Genomic DNA, 27,751 nt, shown 5'->3' on the forward strand with positions numbered 1-27,751 from the left:
ATAGTTTCCCTTTTCCATTAATTCTCCCGTTTAAACTATTGACCCCGAGTTCTGAACAGACGGGTGGAAGCAGAGAGACAAGCTGAGCCTTCGGAGTTTACAGCATCCCCCTTTGTCTCTAATGCTTGAAAGTAATTTACCATATGGGGTATCTGATCTAGGCACGAGGATAACGACTGTTGTTGTGCTTGTGCTGCAATCTCTTACATATGGCAGAACAAGCAGAGCTTGTCTCAGTGAGGACATGAGAGCCCTTGAAGTATTCACCGCTCTGCCCTAACATCATACAAGGACAATGAAAGTCTTTTGCTCCTGTGTCTACGGGTCCCTCCTCCATCCTTCCGAGATTTCAGTGACCAGCCATTCCACAAGTCACATTCACGAAACAGAGAAGGCTCCTCAACAATATCCTGCTCCTCAACAATATCCTTCAAAGATCCCAGCTGACTGAATTGAAACACAAAAAATGTACAGCAAATAAAGTAAACATGCATCCAGTAATTATTTCCATGGCATCAAAAGCCATGTGGTGAAACTACTCCCAACATCAACTTTGATAATAAAAGTCTTAAATTAACCTCTTCAGGAAACCTTTGCAAAGATGGATGTGGAATCACAGTATCAATAATTACACTTCATCAACAAGACCTGATCATTTGGCAACTCCTATTTGAAGATGATGCATGACAATTTTTTCCTGACACGTAAGTCTGTGCTGACTGGGGATGTGATTTTTCTCAGGCCACAGTAAATACCTACTATGCTCATTAAATCGACTCCTTGTTTAAGGTGATGACATAAGAGCATGTTGTTGTTTTTAGAAAATAAAATCTCCATCAATAGGCCCTTCCTCCTACAGAGTTTTCCCATCACATTCTTGATGCTTTAAAAACACCGAAAGGCATTGCTGTCTCACTCGGCAGTTATGTATCTGGACAAATCCAGCATTTTCCAAGTGGTCTTTTGTTTCGTTAATCTCTTACACTACATTTATACGGTTCTAAAGTGCATCCTGGATGTAGCCGCTCTTCTGCAGTGTAACTATATTGCACCCTGCATTCCCTTGGTATCTTAGTCTAAATTAATTCACTCTTGAAAAAGAAAAAAAAAAAAGAAAAAGTTCTTGAAAGGTGAGAATGGGAACCTTCAGTGAGTCAGTCACTTCACATTATTAACTAGTGGTAAATGCAAAGCAGCTTACCCATTGCACAAAGTTATGAAGAATACACACAAATATGCAGTTACCACTGAGTAAGTGGCATACTGTAAGTATGCATTCTCACTTCTCTCCTGGTAAAATTTTCACGGGCCTGTAACCTCAATAGGAAATACTGCATTTATGCATTAAAATGACAGTTTTAAAAGTTATACTTTCAGAAAAAGGACAGATATGCAAGTATGAAATTCATAACTCATTTATTGAATATATATATGCAAGGATACCAATAAAAAGAAACTAATACTGCAAACTACAACTTTGGAAGTAAAGCCAATATAACAGGAACAAAATATACATAACATTGTAGATAGGAATGCATTTACCCTCTTTCATACATTCCTTGTCTTTACACCTAATGTAAATGTATGCTAGAGCAAAAGCTGCAAATGTTAGCCTAACCTGAGTGCTTTTTGACAAGCAACAGTTCTCCAGGATTCTTTAAGGGTTGAGATGTCACTGGTGACTAATGAATGTGCATACATATGCATATATAGATTTATATACTTGTTGAAGCAGTTTCAAGAGCTGTGTTCTGTTTTTTAACCTCCATCAATATATAGAAACTGCTTCAACAAGTATATAAATCAAGAGCTGTGTTCTGTTTTTTAACCTCCATCACTAATACAGTGGAATCTGTTTCTGGTGACATGGAAGAAGAGTTACTATTTGCTATAATGTACTTTCAGTTCTCTTAAGATTAATTTCATCTAATGAGGATTAATTTTCTTGTCAATCTGATTCAGCATATTAATATTTTTGGAATGCACTGATTATCACCTGCCAGATAGGTCTGATATTTCAAATAGATTATCACCTCTTCATCTTTCACTCTGGTTTAGCATGAAGTTATTTTCCATATTGGCAGCAGTAAGAAGCAAGCTCTCTTCTGTTATATTACATTTTAGGGCCAGATTCGGTATAATCATACCATTCTAGATCAGCACAGCTCTTTGTACCTAAAGATCAGACTTTGTGGAGTGTAGGTGTAACTCCTACTAGAGCCTTATCACAGAACCTCCTGTGGATCAACACCTGCTGAATGAGTAGATCCTTTGATCACCTAATCTATTTCATCCTAACTAGCTGCACTGATGCTGATACTGAACCGGCCTTTCACCCTTCCTTGAAATGGAGTGATAGCACAGCTTACTGCTATAGTGTTTGATCACGCCTTGAGACTCTGGCATTACACCAGCTGTATCCTCAAGTTATTTGAACAATATCCTTCTGATGCCTGTCCTTCCTTGGTACAGTCCTTTCTTGGTATAGCACAATCGCAGATCTGTTAATATAGAGACACGTTAAGTTGGGGAGATCTGTTAATATAGAGATACAGTGAGCTGGGGAGAAACCTCCCTTCTCAGAGGGTTCCAGGAGTCTTAAACAGCACACACTACTCTGGTGAGCAAAAGAAATGCCCAAAGGCCAAAAAAAAAAAAAATTAAATAAAGTGAAACCAGTTTCATAAGACAAGTTTTGTTAAATTCATGAGTTGTCTGATTGTGAGATGAAAGCAGAAGGTGCCTATTAAAAAAAAAATCTCAGTAACAAATAGACTGCATTAATTTAACTAGCTAATTTAAACATACCTATTTCACCTATAGAGCACTTTCATTACTTCTAACATTTCTGGGAAGGCAGTAGATGCTCCAGAATAATCTTCAATATATGCTTGCAAAGATTACATTGCTTTACCAAGGGGGGGAAAAAAAAAATTCAGACAGACTGTCTGAAATTCCAAGCTAAAATACACATAAAAAGACAGTAATGGCAGTATTTTGTCTTTAAAAAAATGATGTAAATGTTGTATACTATCATACATTGTCATGCTTTTAAAACTACAATTAAAGGACGTAAGAGATGTACAGTAAATACACTGCTGAGGTACATTTCTTCTAAATATTAACACCACGACAGAATTACTCCCCAGCAGGTGATGCTACTTGGGAACATATAAATACAATTTTTACATTTTAAGGCACTTTTACCCAGCATACATGAGTTGAAGTCAGTTATGAAAAATTTGAGGCTCGTAAGAAAAGATTTTTGCTTTTGACTTTGTTTCCATGAATTCTGAACTAATGACAGTTAGTCAGGCCATCTCAGCACAAAGAGGTAACAGGTAAACCAGCCACTTACTTTTCTGCTACCTGAAGGTAAAGTGCTGTTCTGGTTCTTCGAGGCATGGAATGGGGTAATTTATTTCATAACAGATGAATTATTGGACTGAATATTATAATAAGCAACTGACACACTATGAATTAGAGCTCAGTCTCAAATACAATCAGTATGCTGGCAGATCTACCCCATGCAACCTTAGTTAAAATACAGTAGCTGCAAACAAAGTGCCTTTTTCCCATGGGAGGGCCATGTCTGAGGCACAAATCTAGAAGTAATTTAAACATTGAAGGATGTTATTTTGCATTCTAAAACTGTTCTGAGTGGCTGAAAAATGTTCATATTCTAGGAGAAACAAAACACCTTGATAGACAATTTCAATAATCGATCTGTCATTGCAATTCAAGTCACGCTTTTAATTTTGAAAGTTACAAATACAAAATAAAAATGATCAATGGCATCATGTTTAGAGCAGTAACTGAATATTTTCTGTACACAGCAATATTTCTTTCCAAAACAGCATTATTCTCCAGGAAAGCAAACAGAATTGATTGAATTCTAACAGGTAAAATGTTAGAAACTCCAATATACAGTAATTGAGTCCCTCAAGACATTAAGGGAATGCATAAGAAGACAAATGACACACGTTAAATCTTTTAAAAATACAAGTAAAAAATGCTACAGAAACTCATGTTACAAATGAACTGTTTTTGCAATACCAATCACAGAAGAACTGTAGCAGTTTATAGTCAAATCAGTGTATTTTGCTTGTTTCCTTCCTTCAAATCCAGAAGTTTTGTTGGGAGTTCAGAGTGAAACAAGTCAAACCCCTAAACAAACAATAAGGTGATGCAATAGCAACAGACAAACATGTGGACTAGATTCAGCTTTTTGGTTTTATTTAAGTAAGTCTGAGAATGTGCTTTAACAGACCAATTGAAGAAGCTAGTAGCCATTAGAAATGACAAGGTGTTTTGAAAGCAGTTAGAGGACTGATCTGTTAGGTTTGGTATCGCCTAGATCTGATTATTCCCTAAAGGAACATCAAACTCTAGCAAGTAGAATTCCATGACATGATTGTTGACTTGACAGAAAGAGAAAAAATAATCACTAAAACAATAAGGATGATAAGCAAAGTTTCTCATATAGTGGTCATAAGATTAAAAAATAAATACCAATCTAGCAAAAAAGGTTGTTTCCTCATTCTTCTTACAGAATATGGGACCTTTATGCCTATTCTGGACAAAACATGAAGTGTTCCACACAACACAGAACACTTGAGGTATGGACGTCAGATATGGTGGCTAAATTCCATAGTGAGTTAAGAGTTGTAACTCTCTGAAGTAAAAGAGATTGGGCTGCAGAGTCCAAACATTTGTATAGTAAGGTTTTAATCACACTTAGTGAAGTGTTCTTTGTAAATCAGGGACACAGAAAGAGGTGGGTCATTGGGGAAAGAATGAACTACAGCCCTTTGGCATGAGTTCTAAAGCTCACAGCTCAGAACCAACAGCTGCTCAAGTAAATCTCCCGCAAACAATGCTGGGCGGAATGAGCAATCACAACAGGAACAACCTGAAATGTTCAAGCGTGCTTCGGTGTACACTGAGTCCTTTTCTACTGTGTGCTTTGCAAGCAAAAACAGAGAGCGGCTTTCCCATGTATAGCCTCCGTAACTTGTGTATGAAGAAAATGCAAAATTCACAAAGTACCAGCTTGCTGCCACCACGAACTTGTCCATGTTGTTAATTAAACTAGCTAAGACCTTCCCTCATTGCATGAATCCACTAAACAACTTACACATTCCAAATCTTAAGGTTTTTATTCAGTCCAGAAATATAGATCTTACTTCATTTCAATGTCTGCCTTAACTTTTGACACTGTACATATTACATATCATTTATATAGTGTTTCATTTTTTTCCAGACACTGCAGACTACAAACTACATAATATTGACATGTAAAACTCTGCCACTTACTGAAGGCTCACACACATGAACGTTTCAGGCAGTTCAATGAAATTTCTAACAGAGTTGGGTAGTAAAAAGTTACTAACCCTTTTCTGATTTTAGAAAACAATTTAAAATAATTAGTAGTTATGATGTCTTAGCCATTCCCAGTTCTATAACTCTGTCCCTTGAACCTGTTTAAAAAATGATGAAAACAATAGTAAATTTAAAATCATACAGAAAAGCATTTAGCAGCTCTGACATTACATCTATATTTAGCGATAGAAATGAGGGCCTCCCTTCTTACACTGTTACAAAGTCAGCTGGATTTAAAAAACAACAAATCCTCCCCATTGTTCTACAGTATGCCAATAAAAAGTACTTATCTGCATACACTAGATTTAAATACTTCACTGCAATAAACTACATTAAATGTATATTGCTTTTCAGTCTCGTTACCAGATCTGTCAGGAGTAACTTCCATACCTAGTTTCCATTGAGCTGCTGCTGAGGAATGTCATTATGGTCAGTGCCTGATTTGCCACGGCTTTTGCTTTCTCTTTCTTCATCCTCTTCATCTCTTTCATCATTTCCACTATGGTTTTTACAATAGAGTCTAGCACAATAAAAGAAACAGTGAGGACTTTTACTGAAAATATCTATCAAAACCAGACCTTCCTCTCAATTATTTTTGAGATGTGCTACAAGTTAATTACTAACTCTTAACTCATTCATGGTTTTCAGTCAAGCATCAGTTAAACTGAGAAAGAAAGCAAGGTTGAAGACTAGCCAACAAAACTTTGATCAATTCTGATTTTCAAGAACTGCTACTACACTGCTCAGAGAATGCCCTCTTATGGGCACAACCACGCCGGCAACTCAACTGCAGCCAAGTCACTAACGCCAGTGGTTCAGCAAGCAAGTATGGAAAGTTACGGGGTCCACAAAACGAAAATAAGCTACAAAGCATATCAATATGGAGGAATCGTGATGTAAATTATCCAGGGCTTCCTCAATATAAATTACAGATTAATCGAGGAGGAAGATAAGTCAATTCATTTTCTCATTTCTCATATTACACTACTACTACAGAAATTTTAAGTTAGCAGAGCAACTGAAATATTTTGCAAAGTCAACAATTACTTTAAAATACCATTTTAAGTGAAATAATATTCTCTTTTTTAATAACATACTTGACTAGCCAAGAAAAAGTGCAGAAAGTGTCATGAAATATCTTCACTTTCATTACAGATTCAAGAATTACATAGGTCCTTACTTATAAATTCCTCGTGACATATTCTCAATGTATTTAGCTTTGTCTTCTACTCCACAGTGGTAATGGTATGTTTTTATGCAGGCTTTAATTTCACACCCAATAGTAGCACCAGGCTGGCTGCAAAGTGTGCATTTCTGTGCAGGGGAAAGAAGAGAATGGCACTGTTCAGCCTTTCAGTCTCTTGCCTCTTAGCATTCAGTTTAGTGTTCCTCATATTTATGGCTACCATTTTGGAACAGAGTAATTTCTCTGGCAGATCATCCTTCCAATGAAAAGTTAATCAAAGATATTGTAAAACAGAAACTATATAATACTAACCTATTAAAATATGAACACTAGGATTTACCTGTCCATTGCATTGAAAATTGCTACATGATTGCACTTCTTATTGCATTTCCAAGAGCATTTTATTTCCACTGAAGTTAGTATGTTCATATATGAAGAATCTTAAATGATTTTTTTTCAAGGAGCAATATTGTTAGGAGTTGTTTGTTCTCCCCCCCCCATATTTCTTACCACTTTAAAAACATCCTGAATTTTAATAAAATACAATGTGACATTTTACCAACATCCCCATCTCTGAGGCCTTAATGCGTTTTCATATTAAAACATCAAAACAGTTGGAAACACGTCACTGCAAGAACATATTCTCTCGGTTTATTTGTAGTTTTACAGTGTGCTTTAGTAACACAGGATCCAAAGCTGTTACTCTCTTATAGTTACAGGAAAGCTAATAATAATTTACTACATACATTGTCATAAAGAACCCTAAATACCACATGCCTGAACATCACTAATTTTTAAGGTGATTCCTATCTGGCTACCTGTCCCAAAAGTAACAATACCTTTAAGTTTTGTGTTTAGAAACAGATGGAAAAGATTGTTTCACAAAAGGAAGGAGGCAGAGCTATGTACACCTTAGTAGAATCAGTAACACGTTCATCACATTCTGCAGATACATACCATTCTTTTTCCTCTCTTGATTTCTTGAAGTACAGTTTTGATATCAAAATCGCCAAACTCTGCCCTTGAAGTTGTTGTTAGCTGGACAGTGCCAGAAGAGAACAACTATAAAACAAGCAAGTCAAAATAATTTCAGGTCACCAACATGACTAGAAATTTTTTTTATGTGCAGGAATAACTGAGTATTGAACATCCCTTTCTGTGTTCTCAGACAGCATGTGCTTTACCAACAAACAGTGAAAAAAACCCATGCTAACTGAGTAATTAGTATGATGAGTATTCCTTCTGATACCCACCTGACTGCTTCAATTACATTTGTTGCCTTGGAGAAATGTACTTTATAAGACAAAGGAGTAGACAAGAAATGATGACATAATGAAAACACAAAGTAATAAATGGGCAATATTATCAATTAAACCACTGAACTTTTTAGGAATATTCCATTTCCTTCCCTGTGACATATATATAATTCAGCTTCATGGCACAACTGATGTCAACATACCTGAAAAGCCCTGAGGGATGACAATGGAGCACATAAGTACCATCCCTAGTATCATCATCCTGGTATATTCAGTTTAAACTGTCTTAAAACTGAAGCTCAGGTACACAAAGTAGTGAAGAATACTCTAAGACTCAAGGCTGCTGACACACACCAGGTCTCTGTTTAGTGAGGCTAGGTACAGGAAGACACTTAATACTCCACAGATTGCCTGGACTATTTGTTCATCTTGAGGTACAACAGGAACCACTGAGGTTTGTTACTCAAAGCCCTACCTCATTCATAGAACGAGTTATATGAAAGCTAGCACTATCTGCTCATGTTCATTGAAATCAGCAGATTCTTTTCAGGCTGACAGTTCTATAAATGGGATCATCTAAAGACAATGACGACCACTTCCATGTCCCACTCTACTTGAGTCACACAGCCTGAATCCACTAGTCAGAAAAATTAATGGATCATGGATTCTTCCCGGATTTTGTCTGAATGCCTGTGGAGTAAGGTATTTTATTTTGGGGGTGGATTCTTTTAGTTAAAACTGTTTTCTGTTTTCCTTTTTAAATATTGTGTATGCATTTAGACGCAAAGGGAGCATTTTTAATAAGCTAAAGAGTCTCCCTGAGCTAATTCCATCTCTTAGCATGTAGCCAACTTTTATCCATATTGCCCGCAGTGAAAATAAATGAATTGCTCACTTTGCAACACTTCAGCACTTAAAGAGATCATCAGCACACAGACAATACTCATGCATAATTACATGTAAAGGTATGGTATTAAAATCTAAAATAGCAATTCAGGCAAAATTCACCTAACAGACTGGTTAACAACAATACTGTTACTCACCATGCACTTATAGTGTGCTGCAGCCTTTTTGGCATTAAATATATGAAGCTTTCCTCTAGCTTCATTTTCTTCTTCACCTGCATGACAGAATCCACATTTAGGTTTTGTATCACTGGGGCTGCTTCTGTGGGGAGACCTGTCTCTCTGAAAGAAAAACATTTTACTAAAATATACTGCTGGGTTACAAATAAGGTTGTAATTTTAAAAGCCTGTGGCCACCAGCTGGAGGCTCAGACAAATGCAAATTTTAATACAAATTATATTTGCAGAGAAGAAATATGCAATTCTGTCTTCTTAAGAAGTTTAGCATATTTACTGCTTACATAGGAACTGCTTTCTATTTCATCTGTGCCATGTGAGGACGTAGATCTAGTGTCTTCTGATTGCCCTTTTAAATTTGTTTTTCTTGGCTTTCCCTTACGACCCCTCCTTTTTCCTTTGGGAGGTGAAGGCTCCAACTCGTGTTCATTGATACTTTCTTCTAAATCTGCTTTAGAAGTTAGAAAACATCATCAAATAACATTCTCAAAAATTTTATGCAAAACAAACCAAGCAAAGAAAAAAACCCCCAAAAAACAGACAAGAAAAAACATAACCTGTATTTTCTGTATTTTGGTCAGAAATAAAAATAGCAACTTTTTCCCATTTATTACAAACATGCAACTGTAGGTCCTGAAAACATTATTTACGTCTTTATACATATCACACAGTTTTGCATCTTTATAACATAATATATGAAGAAGGTTTAGCATTTCTTACAACTTCTACTTTCAGACCCAAAATGCATCCTCAGATACATATATTCACCTCCACTGAAAAGACGACTCATTTAAACTACACTGAAACCAGAAAATGTTTTCAACCATGAAATAAGCTTTTAATTTTTTTTTTCAAGATGCATAACTCCAATGTAAATTGCCCTTGATATTATGCCAGTGTTTCTAAATAACACCTCTCTCCTTGCTTTATTAATCGATGCCTTAAGAAAAAAATTCACCCATTTTGGCTATAACATTAACATCAAGTTTTAAAACTGACATGTATTTTGCCTCCATGAAACAAATCTAAGGTTTCATTTTAGTTACAGCATATTTTTACATCTACAGCTAAAAGCAGCCACCAGTTTACAGAAAGTCATCCACACTGACAATATCCCAGAAGAAGTATTTACAGACCATTAAGAATATAAGAACGTGTATTTTTAATACAGACATACCAGAGGTCTGACAAGTTCCTTTGAAAACGTCAGCTCAACTGCTGAATGCTACATAGAACTGTAGTCCAGTATTCTAGCAGACTGTCCTTTTGATTACTCAAAGCTCTACAGTTAACACAGATCAATTCTGCAAACTTAAGATTGCTTCCAATATGATCTAGTTAAGTTATATCTGACATTGAATAACCAGCTCTATTCAGTTGCTAACAACTTTCCTCATCATCAGCTGCTCACAGGAGCATCTTTCTTTTTTCTTTTAATATGTAACACCCACCCCTGCTCAAACTGCAAAGATATTTCAGCAGACTTGTTTAAAGAAACACGCGCACACACCGCTGAAGAACTTGCTTCTCAAAATCCAAACCACAAACATCCATACGAGCCCCCAAACGGAAGGAAATCCTAATCAGAAGATTTGGAACATCTACTTTATACATTAATGAGCCACTTAACTGTTGTGGTATTATTATTATTTAAGCATCGCTATGGCGCTTATTGCCATTATATCGTGGTCTCAGTATCCAGACAGGACATCTTATTTTGAGACTAAATGCTGCTTCGCCAGAACTCGTCTTTCTTATCTATTATCACTTAAAAATCAGATCGCATTTCTATCTCACGATTAACAGCAACTCAACTGCACAAAAGTTAGAAGTCAAAGACTTGAACATATTCCACAGCCATCAACTTGGAGTAGAAGATAACTGAACTACTGGCCCAAGGCCTTGCATACAAGTGTATCCTATTAAGCTGTCTATTGTATCTGTCGCTAATCCCTGAGAAAGCTACAGCTTCTTGCACTTTTATTAATGAAGGACAGAAAACTAATCCAAATGCATCACAACAGGTTATACTGAAACATAATTCCCCCAAAGCTTTACTTTGTTGTATGGTTAGAAAGAGGCAAAAAATTGAGAATGAATTAATACAAATCTGCGAATTATTTTGGCTTAAATTGACAGATTATTCAGCTATATACAGATATTCCCAAGTTGCTACTAAAACACATCAGTCTATCTACCACAACATTCCTATGCTTCACTATATATACTATTCTTTTCTAATTAGATGACAAAAGCACCATTTATTTTACTCTGAAAAAATAAAATACATGATGACATGGATTATCTAATGAAACAATACATTTTACATTTTCTTCTCAGAATTTACTATCTAACATTATTTTTCATTTACCATTACTTGCTAAATTCCCCAAGCAAGATTATGCAATTTAGATATCGTACCTCTCAGACTGCATATAGCAAGTTTTATTACAACCTGAAAACCTCTTTCAAAGAAAAGAATTCTCTTTTATCTTGTCCCTCATCATATGAACTCTCCACCAATGTATTAAAAGAATCTTTGTCTCTACTTTTACATTTACAGAAATCATAGATGGTTATTCCAGGAAAAAAAAAGTCTTACAAAAATGTGACTGTTGAATTCGTGACCCTTTAAATAACATCAGTAAGAAGTTAAAAATATTCCTTCCAAAACCATTCCATGGATTTCCCTGGTATATTTGATGAAGCAAAATGTAGTCCATTCACCAACATTCCTTATTTTTTCCAAAGCTCCTTATCAATTCTGTCAACCATAATGCTTTCCACCTCTTAGTCCACCTGTATTTTTTCATTAACATTAAAGCATATCCTGAACTCTCTACAGTCACACTTTCAAAACTGGAAGTGAATCATAATTGCTAAATACCAAGCACACGTTGTGAAAACCAACTTCTTATAAGAAATGTCACAGCCTCCTTATAGAATAAGTTCTTAACTGCTATTTTTTAGACTACAATTATTAGAGTATTTAAGATTTGAAAAGTAAAAATGCTGTATTTTTAAAAGATGGTTTCAGGTGAAGATAAAAAAACCACCAAGATTGCACAGCTTTCCTCAAGGGAGAACCCCTTTTCTGTGCTCAAAACTAGTACTTCCAAAAAAGTTCAGAGTTCATTGAAATCTAGATGCTACATGACCCCTTCATTAAAATAAAATTCCTTGCAGATTTAGGTCTCCTACTACAAGTGACATGGACCTACAGATTAACACCACCGAGATGTGAGGCTCTGCTCTACCACATCTATCTGCAAGACTGATACCTCAAAACATTAAAGTTTCTCTCATTTTTAACAGCACTATGAACTAGCGTAACAGTACAGGAAGAAAGAGATTGTAACCAGCTTTAAAATACACCTGCCTTGGATGGTCTTTACTGTTTAATATACAGTTTGGTTTGTGCCCTATCCCTCCCCTCAAGCCCACTGCCAGCTTACCCTGTTTCCCTGGCATCTGATGGTTGGGTGTTTCCAACTTCTCATGTCAGCTTGAACTAAGGAAAACACAAAAAGTTGTTCAACTCCTCCCTGACCAGATGACGTTTTATCATGGATATCACCCATACTCTGAATCCCCTGAGATTCCCTAGATATTCTTCAGCTGCCCCCCATCCCATATCCCATTACTGCATTGATTTTTAAAATCATCACAATATTCTCAACATAACTTTATCTAAAGTCTTCAAAGGAGGTATCTTATGAGCTTTCTTCAGAAGTCCCTAAATGCTATATCTGAAAAAACAAGCTTAATACGCAATACCGTCTGAGAAGGAGGGGTGGGGGTAGAAATCAAGAGGAAACATTCTACATTTTTAAAAGCACCTAAGAACACGATATTGTAAATTCAGATGAGTGAAAAGATGAGTAGCAACAAGCCCCAAATTTGCATGTTAGAAATCCAGGAGCAGTACGAAGTACCACAAAAAGAAGACTAGCAAAATGCTGTATTACATAAACTGTTAACAGGGAGACTCAGCTTCAGAGAGAAATCTAAAAATTCTCCTTTGATCATGACTAGAAGGAAAAAGGATGAAGATGTTTTGCTGTTTAAAATAAGGCTTGGCAGAGAAGAGGTTGCGATATCACTGATCTATTCTATATTGCATCAGCTTGAAATATACATGGAATCACCCTTCTCCAAAAGCTAGGTTAAAGCAAAGTAATAAAAGAATTAAGTGATGTAAAGGTTGTGAAAGAACAAATAAAAAGAGGATGTGTACAATAAAGGCTAATACCGCTCTCTGTATCCACCTCCTACATTACCTTAAACAATAGACTCAGTGAGCCAGAAGCAAAGGGGGCTAAGTCTGTATGACGAAGATAATAAACAAAACTGATTGGCAAAATATATTTGGAAGTAGGACTGTACATAAAAAGAAGCCAAAATGTAGAATGTGGAAGTGGTTTAGACATGCTGTTATGTAAATCTGAAATCACACATATGTATTTAAAGCTTTACAGTGCATTTGGGATAAAAGAGAAACTCTAAAAATTACAAAGAACAAAATCAACCTGACTAGATTTTTAGAAGAGAAACGGAATATCACAGAGAAAGAAAAAAGTACTTTAGCATGTTAAAGTAAGATGTCCTTAAAATATGGCTGAGACCCAAAGAACCGTATGTTGCAACATAATATTTTTAAATTGAAATGTCAAAAAAACCTGGAAAACCTTGTTGTCCCAGTAGTCAATAATAAAAATGTGAATGCATCTACAAGTGTTAATAAGAACCAAAGATTTGCATTAAAACCCTTGCAAGCAGATACAGAATCAGGTAAACCGATCATGAAATAATAGAGGTTTTTATCAGCAAATGATGTGAAATAAACAATCAAAATGCTGAATATAATTTTTAGGTTTTGGCTGTTTGTTTTCTTTAAATGGAAAAAGACTAAGCTACATGAAACATATCTAAACTAGAGAAAGTAAGAGTGAAGAGGAAAAAAAATTAAATTACCCCTTAGGTCCTGTCACTGATACGTTTTCCAAAAGTACCAGATACCTCAAGGAACTGATGACTCTTGTCCAAAAGCTATTTTTGACTGAATAGTATCTATGTTATGAAGTACTTGAGATTATTTCTTTAATTAAGTATATTTAACATAAAAAATGAATATAATAGTCCTTCATAACCATACAATCTAATGCTTTTTCAAGCAAACAATCGTTGGCAAAGACTGAAGACAGACACTTAGCTTATCTGCGTAATCAGAAAGCTTATGACAACTGGTATGATAAAACCTGTTAAGTATGAGTTAGCTGACCAGGTTTCTATTTGTATAACGTCTTGCCTAGATAGGAAGGAGAATTGTAATGTAAACACCACAAGACAGCTCCTCAGGTAGGACAAATCATTCACCACATTACTTTTCCATTTTGTCCTCTTCCGTTAGCTGTGCATTTTTCCATAAGAAAACACCATTGTGATGCTTCTGCAAAATACCTCATTAGTCTATAATGGACTGCATAGGAGATTGCTAACTTACTGCCTGGACCAACTGTTTTTGTCGTAACACTACAACAAAACATACAAGTATACATTTGATGCCACATTCAGAGCAGCATTCTCCCTACGACAAGACAACAAGAAGGCTGAGTTAGCAGAGCCTAGGAAGAATTTGTTACTGTCCACCAGCAGAACTGAAATGACACCGAACTGCAATGTTAGAGAAACTTTTATACCTGACTGCGTTAACGCATACAATGTTAGGCAATCTTATGCTGTGAACAGTGTTACAGAAAATGCAACTATGAACAAACACTGATTAAAGGAACCAAAGATGAATCAGGATGTTACCTAACTATTATGCCAAAAAGTTTTGGATGTTTTCCCTGCCGGCCTCTGGCTTACACAGTGCTTTGAAAAAGTACTCGGTTTGATATAGATTGCAGCATCTCTAAATAGGCCTCTCAGAGAAATATTATCCTGACTCAACTTACTGAGCAGTATGAGAAACATAGACTTCATGTTTGATCTTTAGAATAACATGAAAAGGGTGCTGAGACAGGGAATGTCCTTATTTCCATTGTGGAAACATAATTCCCTGAGGCTTTGAGTACAGCTACAATAGGAATTATGGACACTTTATTTTCTGACCCCACAGTTCCCAAGCATCTGTATTAAACATTAACAATAGCTAGTCACATGGCTGTCTTCATTATTCGTTGTTTTACTATGTAACAGAAGAATAAAATTACATTCTTATCTTAGTTTATATTAAACTTTTCCTGATCAGCTGAATTCGTTTTAAATTCAACACAGGGGCCAGGGCAGCCCCACCTCCAGGGAACTGAAAGATACCAGATTTAAAATTTTTCAACAATTATTTCCAGTACATTGGAATAAATTCCAACAAACAGTTCCAAAACCTTAGTTCAACAATCCTCTATTCTTCAAAAAGAATAAATGCAATTATATCAAACTGAACAGTAATTCAACTAATAGTTAGCTGTGATAGTTTGAAAGCACTGGCACCGATTCCTGTAACCTATTAGGTACTGAAAACTTAGATGGCTTGCCTAAATTATTAATTAAACTATTACTTGAAGTTCAGGTCAAATTATTTTGTTAGATTTGTAACCAGCAAGACAAAAATCTAGACACGAAGCTTTCAGTAACTTTGTCTGCTCCTCTGAGCAGGTGTCTTCAAATCTGTTGACCTCATGGCCACAGCCTAATAAAAAGTGTGAGAGTACCTCACTTCTACTGTCCTATTTCCAGTTAGTGGGAACACAACACAGAAGAATCACCTGAAATATCTATACACAAAGGAAATATAGGAGAGATACAATTTTCCTATTCTATGTCACCTGAAGGCGAGGCCATGCAGATAAATTAGACAAACCCAACAATCTGCTGAAACAGATAATGAGTTTAAGAGCACAATACTTTGCTGCTATGTTTCATATTTTTATATTCAAAGAAAACAGAAGGTAGTTCAGCAACTCCTGTCAATTAAAGGAAAATTAACTCCCATCGCTCATTAGTTTTATCTTGGTGAGTAGAGAGATACTTAGTCTGATGAATTCTCGCGCCACCTGAACTCCATGACACCAACAAATAACATCTAAGAGGTCCTTTTTATTAGGTTTTAACTGGGTAACTTTAATTCTAACATAGGTCCTTCAACCACATTTCCATGCAGCCTCAAGAAATTTTCTTTAATTGTTATTAAATGGTTAACAGATATTCTTGTTAAACTAGAACTTCTAACAAAACGTACATTAGCCAGTCTCAGACTCGAACAAGTATACCCCCAAAAGCATCTATTTTCTAGGGAAGGGAAGGAAAAAAAAATCTCACTATTATGCAGCAGTACTGTCTACAGAAAATAAACTGTTCTGGACTGCACCAAACCAAACACTCCTAAAAACCCTTCCAACATCCACTAATAGAAGTGACATAATAAAAATTTTTGGACTGCAGCAATTAAATCTGGATACAGAGAACAAAGGATAAAAAAACCAGGTGTTCTACACTGACCAAGAAAAAAAAAAACCAGCATCCCAGAGCAGGAGCAATAAGTTTCCATCAAAAAGGATTGATAATTCCAGTGCCTCTGTGCACCTACATTGAATGACATTGGTTCCACAGATAAGCTTTAACTATTCTGTTATGAAAACACTGCTGAGAGCAAGGATTCATGAAAATGAAACAAAAACAAGAGGAAAAAAAAGCCACTATGTTAGCATCTAGTATCCTTAGCTAGTCTATTCACTCTTCTCTGCAAGTCCTTTCTGATTTCAGACACCATCATTCTTTCACATTTAAATTCCTCTTTGACATTCACATTTTCCTCAAGAAATAAACCAACAAAATACATATATAAAGCTTAATCTCACCATCCAACACCTTCCAGTTACCATTTCATTGGGCAAACTTCAGCATTTAAATATTAAGAAACAAACCCTCCAAAGTCACTTCTTAAACTCTGAAAATCACCCTGTGTATTTCTGTCTTCTAAAGGTAATCAGTTTTCAATGTAGCAAAATACCATTGCTATACAATACTATAAGTCATTTCCACAAGACAGATGCAACATGTATTTTTACTTTCTTTGATTTAAAGGAGGTCTATTACAAAAGAGCCCCAGCTTCCGGCATTATCAAATCCATAACTCTAAGTAATAATATTCTATGGGTATAGTTCCCTAAACTGTATGAACTAAAAAGAGAACATATTCTTTGGGAAAGAGCACTGGGTAAAATTTCAGTCAAATATTAAACAAAAAAAAAAAACCAGAAAAAAAAGTGAAGTATAGCTACACATATTTCTAGAAGTGTAAAGCATAACAGAACTAAGTATTTTAAACAAAAAAAAATGAGTGCAAAGTTAAACGCTAAGTAAGATGCTATTGGGTTCTTTGGCCTCAGTTTTTCTGAGTGATGTTTATTCCTCCTTCTCCTACCCTCAATCTAAGAGTCTCTTTGCATGAGTCTAGCTTAACGTTTTAATAAACTGCCATGATGAACATTTAAGAAAAAAGCCACTACGCCTCTAGTAATTTTTCCCATGTCTTCTCAGACAAATATATCCATATAAAATTTAAAAGCCTTTGCTATTAGAGATTGACATCGTAGAATTGAAGATAATGGTTTCTGAAAACTCTTAAAGAAAAGCACAAGTTCAGATCCTGCAAGGAATTTCAAGCAGAAAAAGTCACCCATTGGCACTGGGCTCCATGCAGAATTAGAGGCATTTTTCAATAGGTGTCAAACACTGAGCCGTTTGTGAATAAGTATAAAAGATTATGTTTAAATATCAGTTATAGAGATTAATCTCTCTCTGGACTCAAATGTCTTTCACATTCTGCTTCTGCTAACAAGCAAAACAAATGCCAAAACAAAGAAACAAAGTGCCAAACTACAAGATAATGTGGCCCTGTCTCTGGAGAATTCTGTGACATGTATACTGCTTTTCTTGTTTAAACCTAATAGCAAAATCAGAGAGTATTTTATACAAAGCACGGGACAATAATTCTTTACATAGACTTAAAAAAAAAAAAAAATCAGTTTTCATTTGGGATTTTCTACTGCCTTCAATATCCTTCTGAACACTGAAGTAACATCCAAACCTTACCATTAATATATCTACTACCCGTAGCAAAAAAAAATAGTATATTACCTTAAAAATACATTTGGCAAAAAGAGACTGAAGTAATTTATGAAATTTGATCTTCACGAAAGAGTCACTTACTCCTCATTAGTTAAATCTGACGACATTTCAGTTGAAAGTAATACAAAACGTAAACTAACAACTGTTCGCTTACCCAAATTCAGATACAGTAGAAAAAAGGAAAAATACTTGCATAAATACACAATAGCACAACTAGTTTGGAATTTTAACAGACCACATGATTTATCTACGTTTGTGGCATATCACCCCTCGCACATTTCACTACTCTCCTCTGCAAAGATGCACAGCTTTTATGAATGTATCCATACAGCTTGCTTTGTTTATCAAAATTACTCAGGAATATATCTGTAAGTGATCTGATCACAAACCTTTTCATTTACTATTGGGTCCTTCTTATTTGAAGAGTTAAACTCTATTTAATAGTTAAAAAAATAGTGAATATTTAGTAACATTAGCAATAGCAAAAATCAGCTGTTACCTGACAAAATATTTTAGATGTTAATATTCTGAATATTTAACCACAAATATAAGCCAGCTTCTTCCCAGAAGGGAATGCGTTACTTCTACCCAAACTTTGTTTTGACAGAACATCAAATCTTTCGAACATCCTAAAATTTATGGTTTGGGTTTTTCTCCATCTCAACCAATCATTTTTAGAGAAAATACAGAAATCAGATGGGCTTCCAAACTCATTGTTTCTCAAAAAAATGTAGTTCTAATTTTTACTGAAAACATTTATATTCTCCAAAAAAATTAAATTTAACCAAAGTATCTTTCTACAATGGGAAAAATTTATATTGAATAATTTTACCTTCAGAGTTATGCGTAGTTTTCTTGTGTTTTCGACATAAAATCCTATAAACAAAGTAGTTGAAAACTGTCAAGTCAGTCACGATTCACAGATTATTTACGCATCTTTTAAATTTAAATGCCAGTACATTTTTCTCCCACTTGTAAGACTCACTGATATATAAATCTTGCAGTGAAAATATGCTTTTCTAGCACATCACTAGTTTGAATGCCACAATCATCATTAGAATTTTTTGAAACAGTTTTGTTTAGATTCCAAAAGTGGGTTTTTTGTTTTGCTTTGTTGTTGTTTTTTTTTTAAACAAAGAATGTGAAATATAAATACAAAAATAAACATAGCAGATAAATAATAGTTACATGTAAATGCCTTGTGAGGGTTTCTCTCTTATCTGAGCTTTATCATGCAAAGCACAGTAGTAGTGATATGTCTTGTGACATGTTTTCACATCACAGCCAATGGTCGCTCCAGGACAATGGCATAAAGAGCACATCTGTAAAGAAAAAGAAAGCACAATTCATGTTACTGTTGGCTTAGTATTTCTGAGTTTAAAAATAATACAGTTACCACTCCTGGTGACAAAATAAATGGAGTTACACACTTGGCATTACTCTTCCTGCTCTCAGGTATTTTTCATAATTTATTTTAAAATCCAGGAGAAATTTGTTGCAATTATGCAACAATACAATAATCATCATACATTGATTAGCAATTCAATGAAAAAAATAAGTAAGCTACTTTTGTGGAATATCATGTGTTTGATGAAAGTGACACAGCTATTCACCTAAATATCCCACTCCCAAGGATAGTCTGTTTGTGACAACCATTTCAGAAAAGTTAAAATCATAAATTGTACCTGTTTAATTCTGAACTACATTATGAAGGTAGGAGAAAAAGAAAGACACCCCCATATGGCAATGAATCTTGCAAAGTCAGAAATACTGATGATCTGCAAATTTACCTTAGCCTCAGCAGCTAACTTTACTTCTTTTTTCTATACAGTTATTTCCTTAAGTCATTTCCAAAACACTGAATTTAGTAAAAGAATGCGTTAAATACAATTAATTTATTTCAATTATACTAAATTTTGCTCTTTCAACTTATATTGCAGAAAAGGTTAAATGGGAGCCTGTTGCTTTACTCTTCTTTCCCAATAATTAATTCTTCTCGCATTAGACTCATCATTGCTTAGGATACACCAACTATCATGCTTCTAAATTGTTCGTTGCCCTTCTCATACTGTGTTAGGAAAGGAAGTAATTGATATTATAACAATATTTTTCTCTATGTTATTTTCTACCGACATAATATTGCCCCAAAATCTCAGAATTTCCCATTAAACTCCCCTCACAAAACAACCGGAGCTTTTTGTTTGAATCCTGCACGTTGCCCACGCCCCCAAAAGATTAATTCCAAATCCATAAGCATAAGTGTGCCATGTAGCATACTCCTTACACATATCTTTGTGGAATACACGTTCTGCCCACCGCACTAGCTCAGTCAAGTTCTTGTTAGTCTCAAATATACCAAATAAATATACCACCAAAGTTATGTATCACCATCCTGTTTTTCAATTTTAACAAAGTTAACTGAACAGTAAAAATGTCAAAGCCTTGGATCATCTCCATTTACTCCTCTGCAAGCTCTGAAATGGTATAGTTACATACCATTCCCTAGTTGTTATCTAATTTGTATGGGTATTTTATCTCACAAATTTGTTATACGTTGTGGTTTAATACATAATAATGGCTGATCAAAGCTCTTTATAAAAGCCTAGGTTGAAATTACATCCATCCAATCAATTTTAGTCAGTACTTCACTATTTTTAAAGCCAGAAATGACTAAAAGAAAACTTTCTTTTTATGAACACCATGATGTATCTGTATGAACAAGACAGACCACAGGAATTTTTTATACTGACTTATTGGTCTATGTCTCCTGACAGTAATAAAATATTTATTCCATTGGTACAAGTCCTGCTGTCCGAATGGTCACCGTAAACAGACTAATTAATTCCCAAGTTATATCAGGTATACATGAAATTTGACAAGCTGCAAAACAGGTAAGTTCTTTAAAAAAAATCCTCCCATGCACAGCTAACAAATAATAATGATATCGGTGCCTTGTACTCCCAAATGTTTAGACTTCACAAGTTTTTAAGACTGGCCTATTAAGGTTTGAATGTACAAACTTTTCTCAGACTGAAATGTATCACCATCAGAAAGGCTCTACATGTCAGTCATTATCACTCGAGGAATGAACGGGCCTCAATTTTCAGTGCATACCTGGTCAGCAGCAGCACCTCCTGAAGGAGAGCAACTACGTAAAATCTGTCAGCAGACAAATTTAGTCCAAGCTATCAATTACTTAACCCAGTGCACCACGCTGAGATATTTTTGTGCAATGTGTTCCCACATAAAAGAACAGGCTAGAACAGAAAGCAGACCTTAGAGGGGGTATTTGGGCTAACTATAAACATTTAGCTTTAAGCTTCCTATACAAGTCAATGGAGAAAGCAGATTCCTCCAGAGAGCGATTCAGAGTTGTAGTTTTCTAACAGCTACAGAGAGAGATAAGGCACTTCAGTTAAGACCTAAAATTATCTTGTAAATTCTCTCCAAATAGGAAACATCTCAGGACTATGAATCCACTAGGTTAACCAGATCCAGGTTTTCTGCAAAAAGCTGAACAAAGTGCCTGATACATACACCTAGTGAGCTCCAAGAATATATCCAGCTGCTGCATCAGTGAAGGAACATAAAGAGGTTCAGAAGCAGAGACAGAAACCACCAATGACATAAAAAGAAATAACCTTCAAAAAACATTTAAGAGACCCAAGAGTCAAAAAGTTTTTACGCTCTGTAGTTCCATTTACTACCATGTTCTCTGGAAATTCCTAATCGCAACATGAATAACTTGTAAATACTTATTTCTTTATGCTTCAGCTAATTAGAGCAAATAAAGTTTCCTACGCTGGAAAAGATTCAAACGAAACACTGGATGAAATATTAGACTACTATTATTATATAATTGTAGTTCTACAATAATACTTTGGACTACTCTTAGTGGTCCAAGAACTGGTAAACACGTAAAAGTGCTTTAAATAACTAAGCTGAAAATTTTTAATGTGAGGAGTGAATGGATCCTTTGTAAAAGTATTTTTAAAAAGCCTCACTCATTTCCCCAAATGGAAAACAACTAGTTCTAAATAAATAAAAAAACCAACAAACAAAAAACCCCATGAATTAGCTTCTTGGGAATTAAAAAAGTCATTGCTGCTCAATTCTCATGAATTTGGTAGAGCTGTAATCACTATTGTACCCATATACCTCATAAGATGTCTATATTCACAGAATCATCTATTAAATCACTATAAAAGGAAGCAATAAAAGTACCTTTGATAGTTAAAACCAGATTTTGGCAGCAAAACCAAATACTGGCAAAGGCACAATAATACCCTCTCCAGGTCCCTAGAATGTGGGTTTCTTTCTGAAATCTAACAGAAAGTATTAAATAGAAGTTACTGGATTAGAAACATAAATTTAGGAAATGTTACTGTTTATATGCAGGCCGCCAAGAAGAAAAACGGGCATATTCTGTAAATGAGTTTTCAAATTTCCTTGGAAAAAATGCATATCTGCTACAATCATCTACATTTGCCAACGAGGAAAAAAGTGACTGTAAAAATAATAATTCTGGATTTATTTTTTAGTAATTCCATGATTAAGCTACAACTCTTAAAACAAAATGTTTACATAAGAGCAGAACTTGACTGAAATAAACAAACTACTTTTTATCCTTTCCTAAAGACACTTCAAGGGTTGGTTAACTGACATTTAAATTTCATTTCAATATAAGTGTAATCATATCTACTGAGGTTTTCTTTTCGTAAATCTGAGACCAATTTTACTTCAACATCTTCTTCGATAAGTTGTCCATTACCTTAGAGCTCACACAAAGGTAGCACTTTAAAAAAAAAAACCACAACATACATATATAAAATCCACTGAACAATTTAATGGTAAACTTTATAGAAGGTAAGAAAATATTGTCTTCCATTTTCAAGAGCCAAAAATAAGAGACTTACCAGTTTAGTGCCTCTCTTTATTTCTTTCTGAATATCTTCAATAGAGAATCCACCAAGACTCTCATTATCAGTGTGTGAAGATACCAGTGCAGATGAGAACAGCTAAAATTATAAAAACAAAGCTTATTTTTTAAGTTTTAAGGGTATAAGTGATAGAGAACATTTATATAAATGAAACCCACAAAAATTTCAAATTATGGTGATTAATCATTTGTGCCAATGCCACAGCTGGTTGAATTTTTCATTTGTTTGTAGTCTTTTACTGCTCCCTACATCCCTTTCCTTTTTCCTATGGGTTACTTACCATACATTTGTGATGTGCTGCCACCTTCTGGTTTTCTGACATCAATAATTGTCCACATTCATTATCTTTATTAGATCTACAAAAACCACACTTCCTTTGTCTTGAAGAGACTTTTTTCTGTCCAACTGAGCTTGTCATGATTTTAAATGACCTTAGAATGCCACCTCAATCCTCTCAACACTACAGAAAAAAAAGGTGCAATCAGCATGTTAACATCAACAAAAGGCAATTTAACCTACAGTTTTATAAATACAATATTGGTTGCTTGAAAATGATCTGTCCCTTTTTACCCTTTTCTTTATACTACTACAATAAATCCAAATAAACATGCACCCAACAGAGGCAGTATTTTGCCAACTTTTTATGAAATTGTATCAGCAAGCAGAATTTGTTCTTTAGGCAAAAAAGTGCGAACATTAATATAAAACTTTGGATACTAATGTAAAACTTACAAGGAAAAGAAGAAACAAATAGAAAATACAACAAGTACAGCAATCATTAGAGGAAAAAGTTACTGCAACTCTTTCATCCCATTCTTATAGTTATTTATGACAGCAAAGGAATTTGTAGAAAATGCACTACCTGTACATGCAATAAAATTCATGCTACTGAACGTCTTCAAAAACAGAAGCAAAGAAAAACCCAAGAGTCCAGCATAGCGTCCAGAACAGGTTTTGAGTGTAAAAGCTCACAAAGTAGCAGGGCAGATGAGTAACTACCCTTAGATGAAGGTAGAGATGAGAAGATAAAATGTTACCATTTTAGGTATTTCACAGATACACTGTGGCTAGTCAAACAGCATTAGGAACAAAATTTTAGAATGATCTATGACTAACACGCTGAAATGGAAACCTTTTCAAGACCCACAGTTCATTTAGCAGCACCGTACCAGTTTTCAGTAAGTGCAGGAGAGCTGCTATTCTCATCTAAGGAAAGTAACTTAAAATTAAACTCAACATGAATCACAAACTTTTCATGTGTTACCAGCAACACATTTTAAAATACAACATTGTGGTCCCAATCCCCTGATCAGGCAGACACTGCAAGTTTAAAAGTGAAAATGCCTAACAAGCGTACGTGCTTCTTGGCACAGTATTAAGTAGTTTGTCTTCATTTGTTTCTACATCTCTCAGGAAAGAAAATATCATCCTTTTCAAATAGACTTGCTTATAGCTTTTTACTTTGGAGATTTGAGCCTTACTGTCAGAATTGGCCACAACTGCAATAAAAGCATCCTCCTCAGCCTTTGTCTACATTAGACTCATCTGAACAAGAAAAGCCACCATATAGTTTGATATTTCTGTTGGAAAAAAAAAATAAAATCCAGGCATAAGAATAGCAGAGTTGCAGTACATCTGGACTGCGCGACAATGGCGATCTGCACGAAAATGCACGGCTGTTTTTTGACATTTGCATAGGCAAACCTGCCTGCTTCTCAGTGCTGTCAGACTCTCATAATACTAGTATCACTCACTATTTTTCTAATCAAAAGCAGAGGAATGTCATTAAGTTTCTGTTGGCATATACTACTACTAAAAGACAATCCTTTTAGCGTCTCACTCTTTCGTTTCAACAGATTTTCACAGACTGAGTTTTAACTGTCTTGCAATGTTTACTACAAAACTCCTGCATCAAGAGGTGTCTGTCCTGTATCTATTGCCTTTGCTTTATCAACAGCTTCATTTGCTTTCTTTTATAACTGGAAAGCAGTTTACTAGCCGGTGACGCATACTCATAAGAAGAATGCATAGATTTCAGATCTTGCTGATTTGCACAAAAAATGTGCCAATCTGGATAAACTAGTCACACCCTTTTGCAGTGGCAATAGAGAGTTCTTAAGTGTTAAACACAAAAGAATTACTATACTGTATTCTTCTAAAGAAAAAACAAAACAAGACCATTCTGTAATCCCTTCTGAGTAGAAAGAAGGAATGGTTTCTGAAGGAAAGATACACAGATTTTCAGATGTGGGGGTTTTAAAAAAATTTTTAAACTTAAGAAAAATAATAATATTTGGAAGCAGGAAAAGACCTACAAAAGACAAGTAGGAAACAGTATCACAAAGATTTCTTGTTCTCAGGTCCCATTCTATAGCTCAACATAAATCACACAGTGATGGGTTAGAAATGTATTAACAAAATAATTTAAAATGCAAGGAGTTCTGCTTTGGTATAAATAACTTGATATACACACACACATTCATTTGGGAATACCTGTTTCATTTTATATTCAGATTATATTATCACTATATTGACAGCAATGATAGTAGTTCTTAAAAGAAGGATCAGGGATTCCCTTGAACAAATGTGCAGGCTCTACTGACTTACAGGAATAAGAATTACTATTACAAAAAAAGTTATCCTTCACTTTAACAAGCAAATTCATATTTTAGAAAATGCAAATAATTTAGAGAACACATAAAAATTTATTAAGTGGCTCTTCTCATCTTTACAATAGTAACTTTCCAAGAAACAAGACTATAAAGAATCTTCTCACAGCTTTATGCCTTCCAGTGCACTAACAGACACGAGAAGGCATGTCATTACAGCAATACTAGAACCTGACATAACCTAACTTCTTGAAGTACTTTCACATAATCAGTTTTTTTAAGGCTCACAGCGAAGTTAAAAATAATGTCAATACAATAATGTCAATACTTGATAATGCACAGATGTTGATGTTATAACAAAAAAACCACCCCCTAAATTAGCAAATACTATGTTTTGGAATACTTACTCAATTATAAATAATTCAATGCTTGAAAAATTATTTGAAAAGCAAACAGACCAAAAAGCATCAGGGTACGCCAGAAAGGAAACTCACATTCTTTTCACCATCAGATTAAATTACTCTGAAAGCATTTTACAAGGATATCTAAAAGTTTTCTTTCCAATCCTGCATTCTTTGCATTTGTGTTTTCTGTATCACTAGGCATTAACACTATTTATACATTTCTAAAGACTGCAGAAAAAAAAACTGAGCATGAGAAATATTTCAGAAGCATTTCATCTATAGACCTCTCCCTAAATTATGTTTGCTTTCTCATAAACGTGAGAAAACACTACCCCGGGACCACTTTTCTTTGTGCCAAAATGCGTTTCTTATCCTGTCCATTTAAAAATACCCATTTTCTGAAAAAGATGAACCAGGTTACGCAGCTACACCACAGACCCAGAATTCTGAACGCAAACACTCAAAATTCTGTTTTCATCTCTCAAGTTAAGTCGCCCAAAAGCAGCTAATCCAGTTTGCCAAGTATCAAGCTACATTTCATTGGAACAAGAAAAATCATGCAACTTAAAAACAGCTCAATATTTCTGTTTTCCATGTTTAAAAAGCTAACAAATGAGTAACACTTATAGAATAGTGTTTAAATACACTGTTGACAGAATCTTGCTTGTCAGCTTTGTCAGAGAAAGTCTTATAGATTGGATCACAGAAAGCAGTGTACTATGGAATCACTCACTAGGAAATTATGCGCTCTCTCTACCAAAATGGAACACATGTACTACAAAACACAGATTATTACATATAGATACATTTTCCACAGGCTTGGTCTAAAAAATGAAAAGTTACATCTACCTTAAAATCACAAAAGAAGAAACTCATTCAGTGATTCTTCACTCAAAAATTTTTGGTTCATTTGCATTCACGTTTCTTGATGTCCACTAAGGTATTCAATATGGTGCTTCCCCTAATAGCAACTTTATTTTATCTTTAAAGCAGCACGTTTTACAAACTCGTATGGCTTGCATACTGCTTTGCTGAGTTCTTCTAGACAACAGATTTTCAAACGTAAAAGAAAAGTGCAAGTTCAACGACTCTCAGGCAAAGAAGGACGCTCTCAGTGTATGAGACATTGTTCAGCACTGAAGAACGGAAAGTAACCTGGATTCTAATTTCTATTTATTGCCTGAATATGTTTCAAGAGCTACTGCTTGTTTATAGGAGTTAAGGCCCCACTTGTATTTCCAACAAAGGACAGTGATCTATATGCTCTACCCTCTCGTGTAAAGTTTGTTTTGCTGTGCGGCCTGTATGATTACAAAATTATACAAAAAAAATTCACGAAAATTTCAGACACCCGAGGAAAACCTACAAGAGAAGTATACAAGCTTTGTAAAATTTAACTAAGCATGCTGAAGTGGTTTGGACTCTCAGGAAAAGCTACAGAAAATATTTGCGTCGAATTTTTCAAGATGCTTACTAGATATACCAGATTCTCTGTTCAAGAAACTTTCACGTGCTTTCTACTTTCTAGGGTCAATCACCCATTATTGGGGGCATCTGGAGAAGGGGGAGCAAAGCTGGGAGGACAGAAGGTATCCTGTAGGTATCTGCAGTTGAGAACCCAAAGTCACAAGTCCCCTGGAAATCTTTATCCAAGAGTTACGTTCACACACCACCCTCCAGCCACTATAAAAAGTAGAATAGGAACTTATCCATGCAACTTCCCCCAAAAAAAGAAACCAAAGGGGGGGCAAAGGCGGGGG

At 35.1% G+C, this 27,751-nt stretch overlaps 1 protein-coding gene across 4 annotated transcripts; it reads right to left on the reverse strand.

Annotated features, from left to right (window-relative positions):
- Positions 1-1,780: 1,780 nt before the first annotated feature.
- PHF6 (PHD finger protein 6) lies at positions 1,781-23,435 on the reverse strand. 4 transcript variants are annotated; one of them, XM_009287581.2, is made up of 10 exons: positions 23,259-23,435; positions 22,955-23,056; positions 19,227-19,360; positions 18,871-18,914; positions 9,191-9,357; positions 8,868-9,011; positions 7,526-7,630; positions 6,563-6,696; positions 5,773-5,902; positions 1,781-2,501 (listed from the first exon to the last, which is right to left on the reverse strand). In XM_009287581.2, the coding sequence occupies exons 1-9, from the start codon at positions 23,394-23,396 to the stop codon at positions 5,773-5,775; spliced, it is 1,098 nt and encodes a 365-aa protein (XP_009285856.1). In that variant the 5' UTR covers positions 23,397-23,435; the 3' UTR covers positions 1,781-2,501. The 4 variants fall into 4 exon arrangements, with proteins under 4 accessions (XP_009285856.1, XP_009285855.1, XP_009285857.1 ...); XM_009287580.2 differs by lacking the exon at positions 1,781-2,501 and adding an exon at positions 3,733-4,167; XM_009287582.2 differs by lacking the exon at positions 1,781-2,501 and adding an exon at positions 4,287-5,480 and having other exon boundaries at positions 9,191-9,354.
- Between the last annotated feature and the right edge of the window lie 4,316 nt (positions 23,436-27,751).

The sequence above is a fragment of the Aptenodytes forsteri genome, unplaced genomic scaffold (assembly GCF_000699145.1).
Source record: "Aptenodytes forsteri isolate BGI_AS27 unplaced genomic scaffold, ASM69914v1 Scaffold265, whole genome shotgun sequence".
In the NCBI taxonomy this organism is placed as follows: Eukaryota; Metazoa; Chordata; class Aves; order Sphenisciformes; family Spheniscidae; genus Aptenodytes; species Aptenodytes forsteri.